Source organism: Sphaeramia orbicularis, chromosome 21 (assembly GCF_902148855.1).
Source record: "Sphaeramia orbicularis chromosome 21, fSphaOr1.1, whole genome shotgun sequence".
Classification (NCBI taxonomy): domain Eukaryota; kingdom Metazoa; phylum Chordata; class Actinopteri; order Kurtiformes; family Apogonidae; genus Sphaeramia; species Sphaeramia orbicularis.
The window spans coordinates 9,849,783-9,872,985 of record NC_043977.1 but is presented as its reverse complement, the minus strand read 5'-3'; the positions used below and the strand labels follow the sequence as shown (position 1 = coordinate 9,872,985).

At 34.4% G+C, this 23,203-nt stretch overlaps 1 protein-coding gene across 2 annotated transcripts in view; it reads right to left on the bottom strand.

The window, feature by feature from the left end:
• Window positions 1-22,725, bottom strand: part of LOC115412504 (high affinity cGMP-specific 3',5'-cyclic phosphodiesterase 9A-like) — a 40,178-nt gene extending 17,453 nt beyond the window's left edge. For both annotated transcript variants that reach the window (XM_030125062.1, XM_030125061.1), the window contains exons 1-6: window positions 22,398-22,725; window positions 11,511-11,581; window positions 10,019-10,096; window positions 7,646-7,689; window positions 3,323-3,377; window positions 308-378 (exon numbers count right to left, since the gene is read on the bottom strand). In XM_030125062.1, coding sequence (XP_029980922.1) covers window positions 308-378; window positions 3,323-3,377; window positions 7,646-7,689; window positions 10,019-10,096; window positions 11,511-11,581; window positions 22,398-22,460 — 382 coding nt within the window. In that variant the 5' untranslated portion in view covers window positions 22,461-22,725. The remainder of the gene's footprint in view (window positions 1-307; window positions 379-3,322; window positions 3,378-7,645; window positions 7,690-10,018; window positions 10,097-11,510; window positions 11,582-22,397) is intronic.
• Window positions 22,726-23,203: the final 478 nt, after the last annotated feature.

Below are 23,203 nucleotides of genomic sequence, written 5' to 3'. Positions count from 1 at the left end.
ACAGATGTACACTGATGACACTGACTGATTCTGTTCAATTAATAAGAAACAATATTTTAATATAAATTTATATAAATTATACTTAAGGACAGTTGAAAAAAAAATAGCTTGATGAGTCAAAAATGGCACAGTTTCAATATTTAATTACAACATAGTAACGTACATTTGACTTTTTAGTAATTTTAATGTTAATGTTATATTTTTGTGTTGAAAATATGTCAGCTATACACATTGGTAATCCATGCATTTTCACATCATGCAGCCACTGACTACAAATAAACTCGTATTAAATCATGTGTCAACTTACGCTCGACTCGTTTCTCCAACATGGTGAGGCGGTTGGTGACCTCGGTCTTCAGCTCGTTGATCTTAAACGCCCTGTGAACAGACACAAAAGTGACATTTAACAGCTAAAACAGGGGTGGATAACATGGCCCGTGGGCCAGAATTGGCCTGTCAAAGGGTCCAATCTGACCCGTGGGATGAAAAATTACACTGGAGAAATAAACATCCAATGGTGTCAAACTAGTTTTAGTTCAGGTTCCACATACAGACCAATATGATGTCAAGTAAAATAATAACATAATAACCTATAAATGTTTCTCTGTTTTAGTGCAAAAAATAACATTAAATTATGAAAATATTTACATTAGCAAACTATCCTTTAAAAATGAAATGTGAATAGCCTGAAATATCTAAAGAAAATTAAGAGTAATTTTAATAATATTCTACCTGTTATTAAATGTTTTGTGCCTTTGTAGATCTGATCCATAAGGTATACGTGTAAATAATAAGTTGAAGCATAATACTGTTGAAATTGAATATATTTTTCTTAAGAAATTCCAGTTTTTTCAGGTTCAGGTACATCAGGGGGGTTTTTTGGATAGTTTATGTAAATATTATCATTATGTAATTTTTTTTTTTTTTGCACCAAAATAAAGAGTAATATTTGTATTTGTCTTTATTTATAGGTTATTCTGTTATTATTTTACTGTTGTGATCCACTTTAGATGATACTGGTCTGAATGTGGAACCTGAACTAAAATGAGTTCAACATCTCTGATCTATAAAATAACTATGTAGGTCAGAAGAGGAAAATGAAGAATAATCAACTTTAATTAATTATGTAGACTTATCAGGACTGTGAAGACAAAACCATGTCAGTGAAATAAAGTGGAAAATCGTAGGTGTGTGAAACATAAAGAGAAGTTTTACCATTTCAGGCTCATATTATGGTTTAATGACGATGCTTTAAACCAATAGAACAGAACTATTCCACTGATCTAAAGGAGGCGACGTGTGAAGATATGCAGGTAGTAAACACATAAAAAACGAGACTTAAAATAGCTGAATATGATGCAAACAGGAGAGTCAGTACAGGACTGAACATATGACCGATTATATTACAGTAAGTATTAAAATTATTGTTCTTTTCCAGTTTTAAGGCTGATTTTGGGTTCTGTATCAGTTGGTTCAAATGGTTTATAAAAGAGAAAAGCCTGTTATGTATGGTTTTAACTCTTAAAAAAAGCAGAACGTTTCAAAAAGTTAGAAGTAGAGCATTTGAAACTATTATAATAATAAAATGTTTGTTCAGTGTTAAGTAAAACAACAAAACCCTGAAACATTTACAGGCGTTTTAATGGAGAATGTGAACAAAATAAAGACAAAACGTAATAGAACAATTTATTTCCCAATAAATTACATTATGTTTTAATGTAAAATGAATGTTTTCTGGAGCTTCAATTTACTAGTTATTTAACTGATTAACACATCTGTAAAATATCACAAAACAACGAAAACAAAGCAGGTCATGATTCAGAAAAACTTCAGCTTCACAGATGTTTTATTTTATATCTGAGAATAAACTGAATATATTTGGCTTTTAACAGCTGGAGGAGATTAAAACCAGCTGCCAAAGGGATTTTATATCATCTTTAATTTGATAAATGCATGTTTTTTCACTTTTAGAAGCTTTTTACAGATTTACAGTCTCCATCTGCTGAACACTTAGTGTTTTGAACCAAATTATAGATGCAACAGAACATTATTTTATTTCTCTTCATGTAGACAGTTTTTTTTATGCATTTTAACTCTTAACTTGCTGATTTATCTGTTGATTATATTTGAGTGAAATGCTTGGTTTATAAAATGTTAGACAGTGTTTGTTTTGCAGATTTATAGATTCTTAATTGTTGAACCAAATGACTTGTATTCATGTATTTAAAGTCCTTCTAATCACAAAGAGGCAAAAAAGATATTAAATGATCAGGGCTGAAAATAATGATTCTATTCTCAAGTGGCTCAAAAATTACATTTTATGCTGCAACAGATTAAAGAAAAAGTAGGATCAGGAGCAAATTTGTTTTACAAATGAAATATATTAATTTTACTGTCATAGAGGAGGATGAAAACTGAAAATATTCATATTTAAGGAGCTAGAATCTAGACTTTTTAGATAATTTCGATTTTTTTTTTTTTTTTTAATTGCAAATGACTCAAACTCGTTATCAGTCCCCAAAATAATTAACTGATTGTTTAATTGTTACAGTTAAACAATGTTAATGCAGATAAATACAGATTACACTACAAATGTAAATTTTATGCAAAGATTAATTGATTAAATAATCCTCAGATTAAACAATCACTCAATATAATGTTTTTCTGAGTTTGGCATAGATTAGATTGAACTTCATTGATCTCTCAGGAAATTAAGGTTCCAGTAGCAGCACAACAATGAATTTATATATATAAGAAAAATATTGCAAGAAAATAGTCATAACAATAACCATTATAACAGTAATGAAAAAACAGGCAACAGCACATGAGAAAGTACTAGTAGAAATAAATAATAAAGTAGTAATAATAATAATACATATTAATAAATAATTGTTATATTAAAAAATATGCACTATACATATATATATATATATATATATATATATATGTGTGTGTGTGTGTGTGTGTGTATATATAAAAATAAAATACTCACAGGACAGGATAAAGATTACAATAAAGTGATAATAGTAGTCCTAACGATATGTAAGTAATAATTCACCTAAGTATGTAAGAAACAGTACTACTACTACTACTACTACTACTACTACTACTACTACTACTACTGATAATAATAGGCAATAGTAAGACTAAATTAAAATGACAACAAACAAACATTGTCCAACGTAAAGTGCAGTTTGACAGATTTCTATAAATACCTCCAAACAGACTGTGATCGTTTCCGTGCAGATAAACAGCTGTGGTGTGTGAAAGCGTTATCGGTGACTGGATGAGCGGTGGGTAACCACGGCGACCATCTGCTTACCTGGAGAACTGCTCTGCCACCTGCGTCAGTACATTCTGAAACAGTTCCTCTTTATCTGCAGAGACATGAGTGTGGAGTGTTACATACTGACACACACACACAAGCATTCACAGTAACACAAGTGACGCTGCACAGAAGGTTATGTAAGCCAATCAGAGAGCGGCAGGGGGTCAGGGCAGCGGACGGCAGCGAGCGGAGACCAGATCAGCGAAGTCGGCTCCTTTGCCGGGTTCGGATTCATGTGTGAACGAACACCTCCGACACCACTTCCCACTGAGACGCCGTACCACATTGGATAAACGGCACCGTGTTTGTGGTCAAAGGTCTCCTCCACCGGCCAATAAATCGGCAGCTACCAGAAACTGTAAAACTAAAAAAACACAGCACTGTCTGCCGCTTTGTACATTGTGTCTCATGTGGACACTTTGGTGCAGAGGTTAAAGGTCAGAGCTGTTAAAAAATTCCTCTGTGTGACTTAATGAGCTCATGACAAAGGCTTATGGGAAATATGACTTCCACAAGAACGTGAAAATACATCTACAGATGCATCTGTCCAGCTATTCTGTTAAAAATCTGTAAAAAAAAAAAAAAAATCAGGAAACAGCAAAAAAACCAACAATATTCTCAAACTGGTGATAAGTAAAATCATATTTCAACAAAACTTCAGCTTCATAAATGTGAAAATATGATGATTTTCCCTCATCGCTGACAGTGAACAGACTATTTTTGGCTTTTAACCAGAGATTAAAACCGGCTGCCTTTTATTTTTAATTCGATAAATGCATGTTTTCTTCAGTTTCAGAAGCTTTTTACAGATTTACAGATTCTCCATCTGCTGAACATTTTTTGACCTGAATGGAAGAAGTAACATTAACATTATTTTATTTTGCTTCATGTTAACAGTTTTTAATGCATTTTGACTCTTAACTTGCTGATTAATTCATTGATTATTCTCTCAGTTTAATGGTTGGTTTATAAAATATTAGAAAATGTGTTCAAGTTTTCAGTGAATGACTTGTTCTACGTCATAGAGGAGGAAGAGAAGTCATATTTCAGCAAAACTTGAACTTCATAAATGTGAAAATATGATGATTTTCTCTCATATCTGACAGTAAACTGACTTTTATTATTTGATTATTAGTGATCACCAAAATAATTGAAAGCTGATTGATTAATTATTACAGTTTCTTTTAACAAATGACATAAATTCAAGCATTTAAAGTCATTCTAATCACATAAAGCAAAATAATATTCAATGATCTGGGCTGAAAATAATGATTCTATTCTCAAATGATAAAAGTCCGCGGACACACTGAAGAAAAAGTTGGATCAGGAGCAAATCAGGACCAAAAATGTGTTAAAATAATGATGTGCATGCATGACTTGGATCAAGATCTAAGAAAGGTCTAGACCTTCAGCAGCAAAGACCAATCCTTATGAAGCCTCGTGGACTTCTCTGGGCTCTGAGGGATCTAGGATGGACCAGGACTCAGTGGAAACCCAAAGGACGAGCCATACTGGTACCAACAACAAGTCCAGAAACTAGGGTCCGTCCTGGTCTGGGGTCAAAGGTCATTAAAGCTGAAAAGTCCAGGGAGTTTTTGCACCAACAGGGACGTCCTTGCAGGTTTCAACTAGACCACAGAAAACCAAACATTCCAAGAGGAGAGTTCTGGTCCTGGACTGCTCTAATGTGGTCCACACTGGTCCATAAAGGAGAATAACACATAACACAAGACCACGAAGACCCTGGACCTTAAGACTGAGACTAAATGAACCTGACACCTGTGTTTTCAGTCCATGAATGTCTGTTAGATGTCCAGAAAAGATGTGAAAACTTTACAAAGTTATTCTTAAAAAGAAAAACAGGCCTGGTTTCAGCAAATACAACAAGGTTTAACAGATTAGATTTAGTTCAACTGTTTAGTTTAATGTTGACTGCCTAGTGTGTGTATTTCAGTCTGTTAGTCATTAAAAATGTGTTAAGTTTTATTCTGCTTTAACCTTCAGGAGTTTTGTTAACGTTATCACTGAGGATGTACTGCAGACAGACATGCAGTAATTCTCATTTTACACAGATACTAAGTGTATTAGGGTTTATCTGGGAGCTTTTCTATACATGAAATAACAGTAAAATAACAGCAGGTGTTGTGTTTTCTACAGATTATAAAGGTCTTTGAAAAGAACCCATGACTTGGACGGATTTATCTCAGGTTTCAGTGTCTTAACGGTGTAATAATGAATCCAAAATGCTGTAAAAATGCAGAGCTTTTAGTCTAATAACACACAGAATAACCCTTCAGAAACCAGCGAAAACTAGAAAGAAACTGGTTGAAAATCAGCTACATTTTACAGATATTTTTAGCGTCATTGGGCAAAATTTCTAACAGATTGAGAGAAATTAAACATTTAATCTGATGCAGACTTTGTCCAATCACAGGTGGTTTCAAAAATGTAAGAATATGCAAAGAAACAAAAAAACAAAAAACAATTGTGGTATAAAAATATTCAACTATGGTAAAGGCACTGATACCATATGATAAAAATAACCTGTTATAACTGAATGGGGTTGATGACACATTTGTACATTTTGGGTTTGCATAATTCTGTCACAATTTATGCTTTTCGGAAAAATTCCAATGGTTATTCTCCAAAACCTGATTTAATTTAAGAAGGGGGAGGATTTAAAGTTCTTCTGCAGATGTTCATGTCCTTTATGTGTTAAAGGTGAGAGGAAGTGGAAGTTTTCAAAGGTCGTTGTCCAGGTTCAACGCTGTCACTGCTGTGATGTTCAGTCATAAACCCAGTGCAGTTATATGACTGTGAACTGCACCGGACCTGGTATTTATGAGATCAACAGGCTTTTATAGGTGTTTTTCTCAGGTGTGTGTTTATGTGGATCTCACACCAGCAGTAACACCGACGTCCATGTCTGTCAGGGTCATCATCCTCCTTATTCAAAATATCTGACCATTCTCACTTGGAAAAACATCCAACAATGTCCGAACTGTGACTACACCCAGAAAATGAAGGGATTTAGTCATTTTAAGATCCACTGTTGCAGCATCCCAGAATAAATATCCAGACTGATATTCTAGATCAGGGCTTGGCAAACTCTGCTATCTAAAGAACCATTTTTGGACAAACATTAAAAAATCTTTCTGGAGCCAAAAAAAATGTGCTTACAATGTTTTATCTCAAAGTGTTGACTGAAGACCTGTCATTTGTCATTATTGGGTTGTGCAGCAAAAAATGACAGATGCGAAAGCTTTATTTGCAATGAAATATACGGATGGATGCCTTCAATATCATAAAAATAGAAAAGTAGTACTTTTACTACTACTACTTCTGGATTCATAGAGTTTAATTGACAGAGTATAGTCTACAGTTTTACAACTGCATAACATCATTATGACTTTATTGTTGTAACAAGAATACCAAAGTGTTATTCATTTCCGTATGTTTTTTGACAAAGCCACAAGGAGCCACTAGAAAACAGCTCAAGAGCCAAATGTGGCCCCAGAGCCACAGGCTGAACCCCTCTGGTCTAGATCTACAGTGGATGGCGTTAGACTGATCTACAGTTCACAAAGTGTGGAGACAGCTCTAAATATGGAACAACAGCAAAGGTGATACTGGAGGTAATTGTATCTGGTTGAAAAAGATCGTATGGACGCGCAAAAAAAAGGCAAAGCTGAGTTGAATAAGTGTCTGTAATAGAGGAGCTTTTATTCTGAAAAACAGACCATATGTGTGTGTGTGTGTGTGTGTATGTGTATACATATACATATATATATATATATATATGTATATTTATATATATATATATATATATATATAGACAGTAATGGAAAAAAGGTGTGGCTGCATCAGACAGATACAAACAAATGCAAAGGCTTTTTTTTTTTTTTTTTTTACATTATTAACAAGAAAAAGCAACCAAACTAAACTGTTGTCAGTTTCATCATGATCATTATCTTGATGAAACGTTCAGTTTTTGACCTCAATGGAACTGGGCACGTGCAGAAGGAGCATGTGACTGGAGAATGGAACAATACTTGGCAGAGCTCAACGACTTAAGAGTGAATCTTAATATCATAAATCACAAATGCATGCATGCGTGAACAAAAACTTTTTTCCACCACTGTATAATAAAGTGGTGCAGAACAGTATGACAGTGGTGAGGTGTGCATCAGGGATCGGCTCTGGGCACCTTCTTGTTCGCGGATGAAACTGAGTGAATCTTAATGCAAAACACCACAAATGCATGAGGTAAACAAAAACTTTTTCCACCAGCGTATGTGTGTCATCATTGTTACTCACCAGCCAATTGTCCTCCGGTCACTGGAACCACTCTGTATGGTGACCTTCAACACAACACAAAACAAAACACACACAGGTCAACACCGCTGAAACAGCCCGTCATCCACTGTCTGAGCCTCCGATCACAGACTGAACATTAACACCTCGATAACGTTTGTCAAGTGGAAGTTTTCAGATTCTTCCCTCAGATAAGATAACGTCTGCAAACACACGCCCATTAAGGGTCGCCTCTAATCAGCAGGAGTTTACGGCGATGGGAGGGGCCACGCGGATCACTGCCTCATTACTGAGCGTCTGCATTGAAGGTCAGATCTGGAAAATTACAGCCCAGAACCTGAAGATCAGCCTCATCTGGAGCCAAACCGACTCCAACCCTGAAGGACTGGAGGAGGTTTTTGGACAGAAATAGAGCTGGGGTCGGGTAAGGACATCAGGTTGGATTGAAGTGGAGATGAAGATGATGAAACTCCAAGTCTAGACTGTGGAAAATAACCAACCCCCTCCGATACTTTAATAGAAACAGAACATCTGTAGATCAGTCACATCAATCAGTATCAGCAGGACTTAGCTCTGATGTTAAAGCTGAATTTACTGACTTAAACAGAAAATAACATTTCCATTTTGTGTTAATTTAATATTCAGGTCAGTTCAGTTCAACAATTATCCACTTTCTAATAATAAAGGTACTTAATCTACAAAATGGTAATGGTCTAGTCTTGTGCAGGGGTGTCAAACATCCGGCCTGTGGGCCAAAACCGGCCTGCCAAAGTCCAATCCCTCCCATGGGATTAATTTGTGAAATGCAAAAATTACACTGAAAATATTAGTTTAGGTTCCACATTCAGACCAATTCAATCTAAAGTGGATCAGACCAGGAAAATACTATCATAATAACCTATAAATAATGATGACAAATTTTTCTCACTTTTTAGTGCAAAAAAGTAAAATTACATGAAAATATTTACTTTTACAAACTATCCTTTCATCAAAAACGTGAATAACATGAACAAATATGAACAACTACAAATGTCTTAAATAAATAATAAATGATAAAGAGACAGAAAATTGTAAACTTACACTTATTTTTCGAAAGAAATTTCAAGTTGTTCATGTTATACATATTTCTTAAAGAACAGTTTGTAGATGTAAACGTTTTCATAATGTAATTTTATTTTTTTAAATCTAAAACACAGAAAAGTTTGGAGTTATCATGATCTATCAGTTATTATTTTATTATTTTACTGGTCTGGCTCATTTGAGGTTATATTGGGCTGAAAGTGGAACCTGAACTAAAATGAGTTGACAGCCCTGGTTTAGTGAGTGCATTTCAGTCTGTTACAGTCATTAAAAAAGTGTAAAGTTTTATTCCACTTTAACCTTCAAGAGGTCTGTTAATGTTACCACCGAGGATGTACTGCAGACAAACATGCAGTAATTCTTGTTTTACACAGATAATAAATGTATTTTATTTGGGAGCTTTTCTATACATGAAATAACAGTAAAATAACAGCAGGTGTTGTGTTTTCTACATAATTTAAAATTCTTTGAAAACTTTGTATTTCTATGTATTGGGCATATTTGGGCAGATATATTCATACATTTAGGATTTGCATAATTCTGTCAAAATTTGTGCTTTTGGAAAAATTCCCACAGTTTCTAAAAGCTGACATATTTCACTTAATACATTATGATAATTCCACTTACACATTTAACCCTAAACCTTATCTGAAGCCATAGAAACAGCCTAATAACTACCAATGAATACATGTACATTCACAAACAATTTCAGTGTTTTTTCCCCCACTTAAACTCTAAAATCAGATTCAGTTTTTGTGTTTTAAACTCTTACAACATGCAGTAAATTGTAAATAACTGTGAAGTATTGAAAGTTCTGAGTATTCTAGAAAGAAATGGGCAAAAGCACTTTCTCACAGGACATTTTCTGACCTTTTAATAAACAGGGTAAGCAAAAATAAAGTTAGTGGACATTTAGAGGCTCAGAGTTTAAAGAGTTAAATTATAAAAATACTCAATTATAGTAAACTATATAGTATACTGTTTGATAAAAATACAATTATACTATAAATATACTCCATTTTCTGATAGAAATCTGCCAGAATTTGTCAATTTACAGGTGTTTTCTTAAGATAATACATTAATTTACAGCTTCGCTTTTCCATGATATCATGAAATAACATCAGGTTCATTGATGTTTCTATTGATTCAGTTTGTGGATCATCATGTCTGATTTGCTAAAAACCTGAGGTGAAGAATCCACCCACTGTCTCCATCCCAGAGGAGGAAGCAGGGCATTCTGGGATCAACAGTCAGTCAGTGTGAGTGGATGATGCTGGTGGACGTGGTTTCCTTTACCTCTCAGTGTTGTGAGGCATAGTGGGGTCGATGGACACCATGGCTCCGGTCGAGTCCAGCAGAGACAGATTAGTGTTTCTGGATCAAACACAATCACACAAAGGTCAATAACTCAATAAACAGATGATTTATGTTTTATGCAAATGAACGTAGGTGACGTCAATGTAAGTGCAGCAGTTTACATCGGCAAATACACTGTAAATATGTAACTAGATATTTTCTGTTTTCTGTCTTTCCTGCAATTTATTTTTGTATTTATATGCTGCTGTCACCTGTGAAATTTCCTCATGGTGGGATCAATAAAGTCTTATCTTATCTAATCTCATCTTATCTTATCTACTACAGCTGCTTCAGAGTCGTACGTATTTATTTTCTCCGAGAAATTATTCAGTTATATGTCTAAAAAGTTATTTTTATTTATTATTTGCATGTTTCATGCTCATTTTAAGCTTTTCTTGTTAAGTCTTTTTCTTTCTAAAGTGCTTGGCTGTTAGGTTAAAGTTAAAGAAAATGAAAAATGAAAGAATAAATTGTTTTTTTCCATTTTTTTGTAAATGATGGATTACAGTAGTAGGTGATGCAGATATTGTATTAATAGGCTGATTTTATAATTCTGTTTGAAACTACAGTAAACACATAAGTATTTTGTTAAAGAGGCAGAAAATATAAGATTGTTCTTCTTGCTACTTCTTTCCATCCATAATGTGGTCAATTTATGGACATGTAAGTAACAGATAATATAAAATATGACTTTATTGATCCCATTGTGGGGAAATTTCAGTGTTAACAGCAGAAAAAAAACCCACAAAAAAGTGCAGAAAAGACTGACAGAAACACACGAGTGAAACATGAAAGATAAAGAGAAATCTGCTACTTAGATTAAATCTTATCTTATTCTATTATTATTTCTATCATAAATGTCATTTATATTAAATTCTATATTAAATCAGCTTTTATTATGTACAAGCAAATTTTCTTTTTCTGTCTTTAATCATATGAATGAAATAAACTAAAACTAACAAAGAACGCCAGAAAAAATAGGATATGAGGAAATAAATGACTGAGTTTATGTGATATTTGTAAGTCACTCTTTTGTTAATATTGGCTAAATTATGTCTGAACTAACTAAAGAAAAACCTCAACTTGTGTAGAAAACGCAGGTCTACTCTGACAGAGAAACATTCAGAATAAGCCGTTTACACCCTTAATTAAAATGCTTCTGTTTACATTTAACTCTACATAGAATAGAATAGAATAGAATAGAATAGAATAGAATAGAATAGAAAAGCCTTTATTGTCATTGTGTGTGAATGAAATTAGGCTGAGTTTCTTCGTTTTTCTGATATTTCCTCTGATCCTAAATCCTGCTGATCTCCTCCTTCATGATGTTTACTGTTTCAGGATGTTTCTGTCTCTTTGCGTTACTGCTTCGTCTGATCATAAATAGTGAAACATGAGGACGAAAGTGGAGAAGAAAAAAATGTTGTTCTACCGTGAGACGCCAAGTGCCGTGCAGAACAGCTCCTTAATGTCACATGGGCTGCAAAAGCGACTGAACACCACCTGAAACACAAACCCACACATCAGTCATATTAGTTCCATCACAAACCACAGAGATGAACTGAATCTGACGCTTTATTTCTGGTCTAAATAAACAGGTTCAGCAGCAAAAACACAGGAAGAACATTAAACACAGACTGTATGTAGGAAAATGACGGTACAAACTTCATGTCTCCAATCTACAGCCAGTAGTTTGCATTTTTTGTTGCCAAAGAATTAGCTTTTTGGAGGTGGAAATTACCATATTTGAAGAAAAGGGGAGGAGCTATTGAGGCATGAGGGGTCAGAAGTAAGCTAATGCTAATGTGCTAGCATAACGACCGTAAACATCACCAAGTTCTACATCATGTTAGTGTAACTTACTAACCACAGATCCAAACAAATGAGTTTCATTATATAAAAAGAAGTTCTGAAAATCTGCAGCAAAATGTCAATCACACCTGTCAATTAAAGCCCAAACCTGGTTAACAGAGGAAGTATCTTTGGATCAGTTATTAAAAGGTCCAAATAAAACCAATAAGACCAGAGTCAAACCTGCAGAAAAACACTGACTTGGCATTTTGGTTGATGCTGTGTTGGCTTTTCGGAGCAGGAAAATACCATATTTGAAGAAAAGGGGAGGAGCTACTGTGTCATGAGGGGTCAGAGATGAGCTAATACTAAACGCTAACTCACAGACTATGTAAAACTGTAAACATCATCAAGCATTTGGATAAAAAAGCCATATTATATGATGTTAGTGTAACTTATTAACCATAAAACCACACACATTGGTTGTATTAAATAAAAAGCAGTGAGATGTCAATCACACTTGTCAGTCAAAGCCCAGATCTGATTAATGGAAGAAACATCTTCAGATCAGTTATTAAAAGGTCTAAATAAAACCAATAAGACCTGAGGCAAACCTGCAGAAAAACACTGACAGCATTTTTAGAGGAATTCAGTGTAAGTCTATGGAGCAGGTGCTTTATGGAGCAGCCTCGAGTAGCCATCAGTGGTACTACACTTTAACAAACTAAAGCACTGGATTCACTGTGGAATCAAAGTCCTGAACATCAGCATTAAAGAGACAAAATAAAAACAACACACGAACCATCATTTAAAGACATAAACAGATCAACTACACACAGACGTGGAACCACAACAGGAAAAACACTTCATCATTCATGTAATAAACACAAACACCTTAATGTGTGAATCCAGACGAGTCTCCTGAACATAATGACTCTTAAACGTCAGGTGTGATTATAATGAGTCCTCATTAACAGCATCAGTCACCACTGTCTCCTGCCATGTACAACAACCACATCATCTTCCTTAACACTGATTCACCAGTAAAACCCATGGAGTTGGATCAATGACAGTGGATGGACACATTTGGATTATGTTCAGTTAATGATAGATTTGACTGAAAAAGTCACTTTTTCTTCCATTTTCTCTGTTTCTGACATAATTACTACTGAATTTATTGTGAGCATTTATAAACATCTACACGATCAGTGAATTAAATACACGAAAACACATGATTTTCACAGAAAAAAATGCAAACGTACAGAGGACAATATTTCAATAAACTAGCGTGTTGAATTGTTTGTCCATCGTGGATTCTCTGGGATTTTTTTCTTCTTCTTTGATCGAATGTGGAGAAGTTGTAAATACTTTGGGTTTTGGTATTTTTTTCTCATTCCAGTGCCTTGTAAACAAGGTCAGACTGAACGTGACAGTTTGTGTTAAGGAAAGACAATGACCCAGAAAGATAAAGATACCACTTATCTGTTCATCTGTTTATCTACTGGAAGACACAAAAACCACCAACAGCACCAGGAAATACTGTAAAATGAAATGTACATGTACAGGAAAAGTACTAATGATGAAATCTACATGTACTATTGCTGGAAAAATACTGATACTGCAGCAAAAAAATATACCATTATGTTGCAAAAATGGTCTTTTACAGTAAAAGTACTTATACCACATTACAGCGGTACCCTTTTATGCTATAAAAATACTGTCTTATCTTTTACAAATACCCTGTGGAGGTAAAAGTTCTGATACTGTGCTATAAAAACACCTCATTATGTTATAAAAATATTCCGTTATGGTAAAAGTACCAATGCTGCATTATAAAAGAACACTGTTGAGTTACAAAAACACTCAATTACCTTATAAAGATACTTAATTATCTTTAAAGTACACATACTGCATTATGAAAACACCCTGTTGTGGTTCATGTACTGATACTATACTATGACAATACTTATTATATTATAAAGGAATTCAGTTATATTATTAAAGTATTCTGTTCTGGCAGAAGTACTGATACTACATTATAACAACACCCCACTACATCTTACAAATACTGTTACGATACTACATTATGAACATCCTGTGAAAAGTACTGACATTATAAAATGTGGCACCATTGGGTCATAAAAATACTGACTTTCTAAATAAAAAATACACATTAACAGTTAAAGTGCTGATACTGCCTTGCAGAAACACCCTGTTGCAAGTAGAAATACAAATACTGCATTATAAAAAGTCCCCAACTTTATTAAAAAATAGTTATAGCCTTCCATTATGGTAGAAGTACCAATACTGTGTCATAAAAACACCCCTAATATAGTAGAAATACCAATACTGCATTATAAAAAGTCCCCAACTTTATTAAAAAAAAAAATAAAACACTGTTATGTTATAAAAACCACCCGTTATGGTAGAAATACCAAAACTGTGTCATAAAAACTCCCATTATAATAAATAAATAAATACCAATACTGCATTAAAATAAAGCACCATTACTGTACAAAAATCATGTTATGTCACAAAAACATTCTGCTAGGGTAGAAGTATCAATACTGTGTTGTAAAAACATTCTGTTATAGTAGAAATACCGATAATCGATTTGAGTAACTGTGGCGAACAAAAATTGCAAAAAAAACTGCAGAAATTTCCCAATTTGTTTCCAAAGTGAGAACATTTCTTCTTGAACAAATGAAGTTAAATGAAGTGAAATGAATTTTAAATTAAGTGAAAACATTAATAAATACTTGTGTAAACAGATGCAATTCTGACAGAATAACAATAGTTTCTACAATGATTTGATGTCATTATTAGCTGGAATCTGGACTGATGTAATAAACACCTACACATGTAAATGAATGTAGGAGTAAATGTTACAACAAGTGAAACAAGAAAAGCAGTCGGAGAGCGCAGACTTCCGCCAAGACAGATCTGCCCCCCACCCCGATCATCACCAAAATTTAATTATTTCTTCCTTGTGCCAGTATCAACATTTCCTGAAAATTTCACGAAAATCCGTCCATAACTTTTTGAGTTATCTTGCTAACAAACAAACAAACAAACACACATGAACGCACGCACGCAAACACACAAAGCAAAGTGATCACAATACCTTTTGGCGGAGGTAATAAAAATTGCCGATTCTTCATAAAATTTCAATCCAAGCCAAAGATCTTTTTCTTTAGTGCAGAGATTTAATAAAGACACAAACAATACATTTAATAAATAACAAACTAGAGAAGATTAATAATATTTATTGTGATAAATGTCATGATAGTTGATGTGAACATATTAGTCTGTATCGTCCAGAAATAGTTTTATATTTATTGATTGATTATTTGGAGTTAAATGTTCAATTATCTGGTTTCGTCTTCAGACATTGTCAAATTATCTGTCAACTACATCAGATGTTTTTCTATCAGGACGTGAATGTGAAACCTCGATATCTGATCATTTATCGTATGTCTGTGTCCAAACCTGTCGTGACCGCGGGACACGTTTCTGTTTCACGTGGAGTTTTCAGGAAATACACGACGGTATGTTTACAGATCCCAGCGGAGATAAACGGTCCATAAATATGACAGTAAATGCATCCACCTCCGTATACAACCTTTTACGGGCGTCATTCTCTGGGTCGACGGAGTAAACAGATGTTGGCGCTCATCAGCAGACTAATTATGGAATGGATCCGTTGCAGTTTTTAATCAACAATACAGTGTTAAGTTTTATGACTTTCCCTTTTTATTATTGTTTATTTCAGATTCTATTCTTCACATAGAAGAAAAAAAGATGGATTGTCTTTTCAAATATGTCTGAATGATGCATTAAATTCTGGAAACTTTTTTAGTTCAATAAAAACTGAAAATCTCTCCATTATGTGTCAGTTTTTCTGGTGTTTAGTTGAGTTAACCTTCCAGTTTCCAGGCGAGCATATTATACACACTTTGCACTTCATGTTATAAAAGGTCATATTATTTTTCATAATTTGTTTTAGGTCGAATTCAGAAGTTGTTCATTTTTGCATGATTTTTTAAATTCTGACCCATCCACTAAAATCAGCACATTATAAACAATGTTAAATTCATACACTAACACCCTTCTACCAAATGAGTACAAAATGCACACTGACATATTTTAGCATTTAACATTTGACCTAGAACAAAAAATAATAATGTATATTAACCAATGATGGTGTTAATCATTGACATATGCCAGGATAAAAAAAATAAAAAAAATAAGTATTCCAATTTTTATGTAGAATATGGGGGGAAAAAAGTTTTCTGTTTTTTTGCATCAAAAAATATGGTTTGTTTACATTACAAACATGGCATTCAAAGGTTTAAAAATATGATCTGATTGTCCAGAGGCCTTTACACCTTTTCAGAGAACTACGGTGTCTCTGCAGGACCAAAGTTTACAGAAATACAAACATTTTGCGGCAAAATTCCCCCAGAGATGAGTCATTTTCAGTCCCAAATAAACCAGTACATTCAGTTTATCCTCTGGATCCTGAACCAACACCTATAAACTCATCCTTTCCACTGAGGGAATCACAGAACTCAGACAGAAACAGATCCTGTTTTCAGATCTGGGTTCAACTGAGACAAAACACAACAGATGAAAACGAACCATCACCTCATAGTTTGATTTTAGGTCTATCGATGTGTTTAACCCTGAAACTTTTGCCTTTTCGTCGAACCAGTTTCAGATTAAATCCAGCAGCTGCAGGCATCAATTTATAACAGGGGGGTCAAACATACGGCCCATGGGCCAAAACTGGCCACCAAAGGGTCCAATCCGGCCCAAAATTACACTGAGGGTATTAACAATCAATAATGGTAAAATCATTTTAGTTTAGGTTCTACATTCAGACCAATATGATCTAAAGTGGGTCAGACCAGTAAAATAATAACAAAATAACCTATAAATAATGACAAATAAATATTTTTCCCTTTGTTTCAGGATAAAAAGTTAAATCACATGGAAATGTATACCTGTACAAACTATCATTTAACAAAAATTGTGAATAACCTGAACAAATATGAACAAAATAAACAAATATAAGCAACAATGAAAAAAATAAATAAATAAATAAATTAACAAATATAAACAAAATAAATGATAAACACAATAAAACATGCACAAAGAAAAATAATAACAATTTACTAACAATAATATAAATTTGAGAAACATCAACAAACTATTGTCAAAATTGTACTTACTTCTATTAAGACATTTTAAGTTATTCACATTTTTGAACCTTTCATCCATGTTATTGTTTATTTTGTTCATATGTGTCCACTTTTTTGTACATTTTTGACATTATTTATAGGTTGTCATGTTATTGTTTTACTGGTGTGATCATATTGTGCTGTGAAGATAAAATGTGAATAACCTGAACAAATATGAACAACATGAAATATCTTCAAGAGAAGTAAGTGCCATCTTAATTTTTATTCATTTTTAATGCATATTTTGTTGTTTTTATCATTTATTTTGTCTTTTTTGTTGTAATTTCTGATTATTTGTGGTCATTTTGTTCATGTTTGTTCATGTTTTGTACATTTTTATTCATGTTGTTTATTTTGTTCATATTCATTCATTTTTTCATACTTTTTATAATGTTATTATTTTACTGGTCTGGCCCACCAGAGATCATATTGGGCTGTGAATATAAAATCTGAACAAATATGAACAACATAAAAAGTCATAAGTGTAATTGTACCAATATTCTGACTGTTATTAAGTGTTTTGTGTATTTGCAGATCCACTGTGATCTGTAAGTTATAATGTACATGTGGAACTGATAAAGTAAGGCAGAATGTTGTTAAAATTGCACTTATTTTTCTTACCAAATTTCAGGTTGTTCATGTTATTTACATTTTTTTCATGGAGAGTTTGTACTTGTAAACATTTCACTTAATGTTATTTTACTTTTTTACTCTAAAACACAGAGAAAAGTTTGGAGTTGACATTATTTATGGGTTCTTATGTTATTATTTTACTATTATTTTACTTTAGATCACATTGGGCTGAATGTGAAGCCTGAACTAAAATGCGTTTAACATCTATGGTTTATTCAGATCATGAACAAATGTCTGGTTTCTCTGCGTGTCCGTCCATCACTGTCAGCTCTTCTAAACCCACATATGTAAATGAACCAGGTTTGGGTGCATTCAGGGCGTTTAGAGGTCGAAACCTGAGTTATTGTTCAACCTCAGTGTTAGGCAGCAAAGCACAACGTCCACACAAACACATGAGAACAAACGCTGTTCGTTAGCGCCGCTGAAGTAAACGAGGCTTTTCCACAGGTGGATCATTACGTCCACTCGGAGCTGACATTTACACTCACGTATCATTTACTGCAGATCATCAGGACACGACGGCACAAACAAAGGCCTCAAACAGACGACGGCGACAACAAAACACACCTGAAATGTCACCGATTTTCATACATGAGAAGATAAACACCAGACACCTGATCAGAAAACATTGGTTAATACAAAGAGTTTATGAAAAAGGCAACTTTATGAGGAGTTTCAGTAGTGTTTCTGAGGGTTTTATCTGCTTTAACCCTTTAAGGACTACCATTATAACAGGCCTAGGTTTATTTATGGGTGTTTTTTTGCAATAAAAAAGTGTCAGGATGCCTCTTTTTTTTCCCATTCTTTTTGCACCGTTTTTCCTGGAAGAACTTAACTTTCAATGTCTGGCCATTAATTATCATTATTATATGTAATAAAGGCTTAAAACAGTGTGTTACAGTAAAACAACTAGAAGCACTCGGAGAGCGCAGACCTCCGCCAAGGCTGATCAGTGGCCCCCCCCGTGGGCCCCCCCACACCAAGGAGGTTATGTTTTTGCCAGGGTTTGTTTGTCTGTCTGTCTGTTTGTCTGTCCGTTAGTGTGCAACATAACTCAAAAAGTTATGGACAGATTTTGATTAAATTTTCTGGTCTGCACCCCCCCCCCCCCATGGGCCCCCCCACCCCCGATCACCACCAAAATTTAATCATTTCTTCCTTATCCCATTTCCAACAAACCCTGAAAATTTCATCAAAATCTGTCCATAACTTTTTGAGTTATGTTGCACACTAACGGACAGACAAACAGACAGACAAACAAACCCTGGCAAAAACATAACCTCCTTGGCAGAGGTAATTAAAAATGGATTAGATTTTTTTAAGCATATTTATTCTAAAAACAACTGTAAATGTTCATAATCAAACTTTGAGACTATAGAAATAAACTTTCAACTATTTCAAAGTGTTCAAACATTTGAGTTTGTCTAGATCATTCTGTGTCCATGTTCTTCTTCTTATTTTTAGTTCTTCCTAGTCATTTTTATCCTGTGGGATAGCCTGTGTTCACTTTCTTTCTAGTTATAGACAGAGCCCCTCATTTCACTGACAAAAACATCCATTATCTGATTCAAATAACGACAGTGCATCTCTATCTGCCCTGGACAGCTACAGATTTATAAATTGAGGCTGTCAAAATTAATGTGTTGATGCAGATTAATCCATCATCATGATTAATCTGGTTAAAAATTTTGCAGCACAGAATGACTCTGAACGTCTCTGGCATTTCGGGCAGTTTGTCCAAGTAGAGTTAGCGTCAAGCATGAACAAATGGGCAGTTGATCCAGTAGTGACAAGCAGCAGAACCAACTCATAAAGATGGAAGATGCTAAACAACACGCTAGCTCTCTGGATGGAAATATGACGACAAAAAAACGTAAAGACGGAACAGTCGACAGACAAAGTATTATGCACACTCTACAGGAAGGAGTTTTCTTTTCACTGAAGCACTTCCATCTTAAAAAAACACATTAACACAAAGCTTACGTTAGTTGGGATTCTGCTAGCACTTCGGCTAAAGCGTCTCCCAGCTTGCGACAAACACATTAAGTGCATTTATATATCTTTCTTTCTTGCATCTGTTTGCTAATGCAAAATGAAACGCGATCAATACAGATTAAAAATGAATGATCTCTAATCATGATTAATCAAAATTAATCTACAGCAACCCTGTGATTAATCTGATTAAAAAGTTTAATTGTTTGACAGCACTAATATAAATACACATGCATTTAGCCTATATAATATTTACAGCTAAAATACAAGTATCAATGAACCATACCAACTGGAAAAATACAGATAAAAACTGCAGGAAAAAAAAAAGGCACTTGGCAAAAACACGTCAAATAACCCTAGTAGAACACTCCAAAACAACAATATCACTATAATATACAATTATTTACAAGAATTTGCCAAAATCTCGCTAAAATGCTGCTAAAAGTAGTAAGTGTTTGTTATTGACCACCTGTTGTTGTCTGCCCTGCTCTGGTCTCTACCATAAAGTGTTATAAAACGATGGAAAACTCAGAATCTCAGCTTTCAGATGCCAGTTGAATTTTGTGGATATTGGTTCAGGAGTTAAGGTAATTTGAATGCTATGTAAAGTGCAAAATGTAGCACCGGTGATACATTCGTTTAAAAAGGGTTAAAACACTAAAACATAAATAAATAAATGAAAAACTAAATAGGTTTGGGCAAAAAACATTATCCTGATATGATCTTATATCATGTCATGGCATTATTTTTATAATATACAGAGATCTTCATTCTGAGAATTCATTGTTATTAGTATAAATGTTTGGTGTTTAGGTTCATTTTGTCGACGTCTCAGCTGTTGTTGCGCATTTTAACACATTATCATTATATTAGATCTAATTGTCAACATTAACTGTTTCAGACACTAATTTTACATAGTTTGCACATATGTGAGAAAATTCTATATATTTAACAACAATCTGTTGTGATTTCAGCTCGAGGGACAGAACAGATCATAAGTGAACATACATTGCAGTAATGTTGCTGTAATGTCATTAAATCAATCAATAGGTGAAAGTTTATGCAAATTTTAGAATAATAAACATTTTTAGCCACAAGTGAAGGTGTCAGATGTATAAAAAAATCCAATCTGATAAGTTTTCATGTTAAACAGATGATTCAGGAAGAAGAAAAAGACAAAATATGAGAAAATGATTGTTTTCTTTGCTAAATTAAATGGAATCTGTGCAAAATCAGTGAATAATGATGAATAAGCAGCACATTGTAAAACAGTTTAAGTGCATTATTGGCTAAAACTGAAAATAATTTAATATAAATTAATACGGTGATGGAGAAATATATTCACAACACACACAGAGGTGGCATTTTATAATTTTTGCTTTCTCAATTTAGGAATTTTTGACAATTTTCAGAAAACAAACATTTATATATATATTTTTCAAGCCTAGTTTGAGGTTTAAGAGATCTGTTTCATTAAACCAGTAGAATTTGAGAGATTATTGAAAAAAATATGTGTAGATGGGTAAGAGAACAATACTGATGATTATTGTTATATATTTTTCTATCATATCATATACTTTTATGTCATATTGTGATAGTTTTTCCTTGAGATCATCAGCTGTGATTATTATATCATTTTATGTCATGACATGTTTTGGTTTCAGTGAATATTATGTTTATAGTGTCAAACAACATATTAAATATTGTATTGTTCTGTCTCATAAATGTTTTATTTTTTGTGTATATTTGTCGAATGTTTGAATGAAGTGTTTGTCATGTTAAGAAGATAAGAAAAATAATTAAAATATGAGTAAAATAGATAAAAATAATCATTGAATCACAGAATCAGCAGCGACTGGTTCTGATTCCATCTCCATATGATTTTCATCAATAATTTATTTACAACAATAAATAATCATCTGGTTTCTTTGACTCAGGACCAAAATTCAGCTTCTTAATTTGATATTTATTGTGATATAAGTGTTATTATCATGAATGTTTTTGGATCCATCTGTGATATATTATTTCCATAATTGAAAAACATATGTGTAAACAGGAAACAATACTGATAATTATGTTGACATATTTTTCAATCATATCACCTCATTTTATGTTATATCATGACAGTTCTCTTTGAGATCATCAGCTATGCATTTGATGTTATATCATGACTTGGTTGGTTTTAGTGATTATTTTGATTACATTGACAAATAATACATTAAATATCTTATTTTGTTGCATACATTTTACTTTTCTGTGTGTTAGTTTGTCGAATGTTGTGAAGTGTTTGTCATGTCATGAAGAAGACAAAAAGAAAAACAACAAAAATGAATAAAATGGACAACATCAGCAGCTGCAGGTTCTGGTTCCATCTCAGTGGGGTTTTTATGAATAATTTGTAACAATAATCCTCTGAATCTTCAGCTTTCACGCAGGACCAAAGTGCATCTTATCTTATGCATTTATCATGATAGCAGCCTCATTATCATGAATATTTTGTTTCCATCTGCCATATATCACGATATCAGATGGCTTTTTTTTTCACCTCCTCATACTGAGAAAACTCCTGAAAACCCAGAACTTCGTCCCCGTTCTGGTTTTCCTGCTTTTCTTACCGGATCCAGGACCTTCTGACTGTCCAGGTGAACATGTCCACGTACCTTCTGGATCCTTCCGTCCACGTCCAGGTAAATGACCCGGTATGAGGACGACGCGGAGCCCATGGTCCGCGCTCCTCCGCCGGTCGCCGGTGCGTCGCTGTGCCGTTCCTGCTTCGGGGGCTCCGCGGCTCCGCTCCGGTCCTCGTCCTCCTCCTCCCGCCGCCCTCAGTGACAGACCGGCCGGGTAAAGGCTCAGCGGGCGGACGGCATCGCACCTGTCCGTGTTTGTGTCCGTGCGTCCTGCGCAGATGCGTGCGCGCGCTCCTTTGGTGTCGTCTAGTCCAAAGCGGAGCTCATCTCATGAAGGATCCTGCGCGTGCCGCTCCCCCTCTCGCGGACCTGCAGCACTGCCAGAAGCCCAGACCCGGGGCCACGAGCAGGTGTAGCCGCCTCCGCCAATCACAGCCCGAAAGCGGTGATGTCATCCTGCCCACGCGCCCCGGGTTACCCTGAGCGCGGGCTGAGTCACAGCCCGGCGCGTGCGCGTCGGAGGAAAACACGGGCTAATTTGAGGGAAGGAGGGTTAAAAACACACAGAAGCAGATGATTTAATTTATTATAAAATAATAAAATAAATACACCCGAAAATAACCACAAACAGGCTTTAAATTAACGCTAATGGAGTTGTCAGATTTCCCAGCTGACCCCGAACACACCTGAACCTATTCATTTAATAATAGGATGTTTGGTTATTTTTATTCAATGCTGCGTGATTTATTTAAGGCTGTAAAACTTGATCTCATATTCTGAATTTATTCTCAGTTTGGCTCTAATTCTCCTTCATTAAAGATCCTTTTAACATGCTG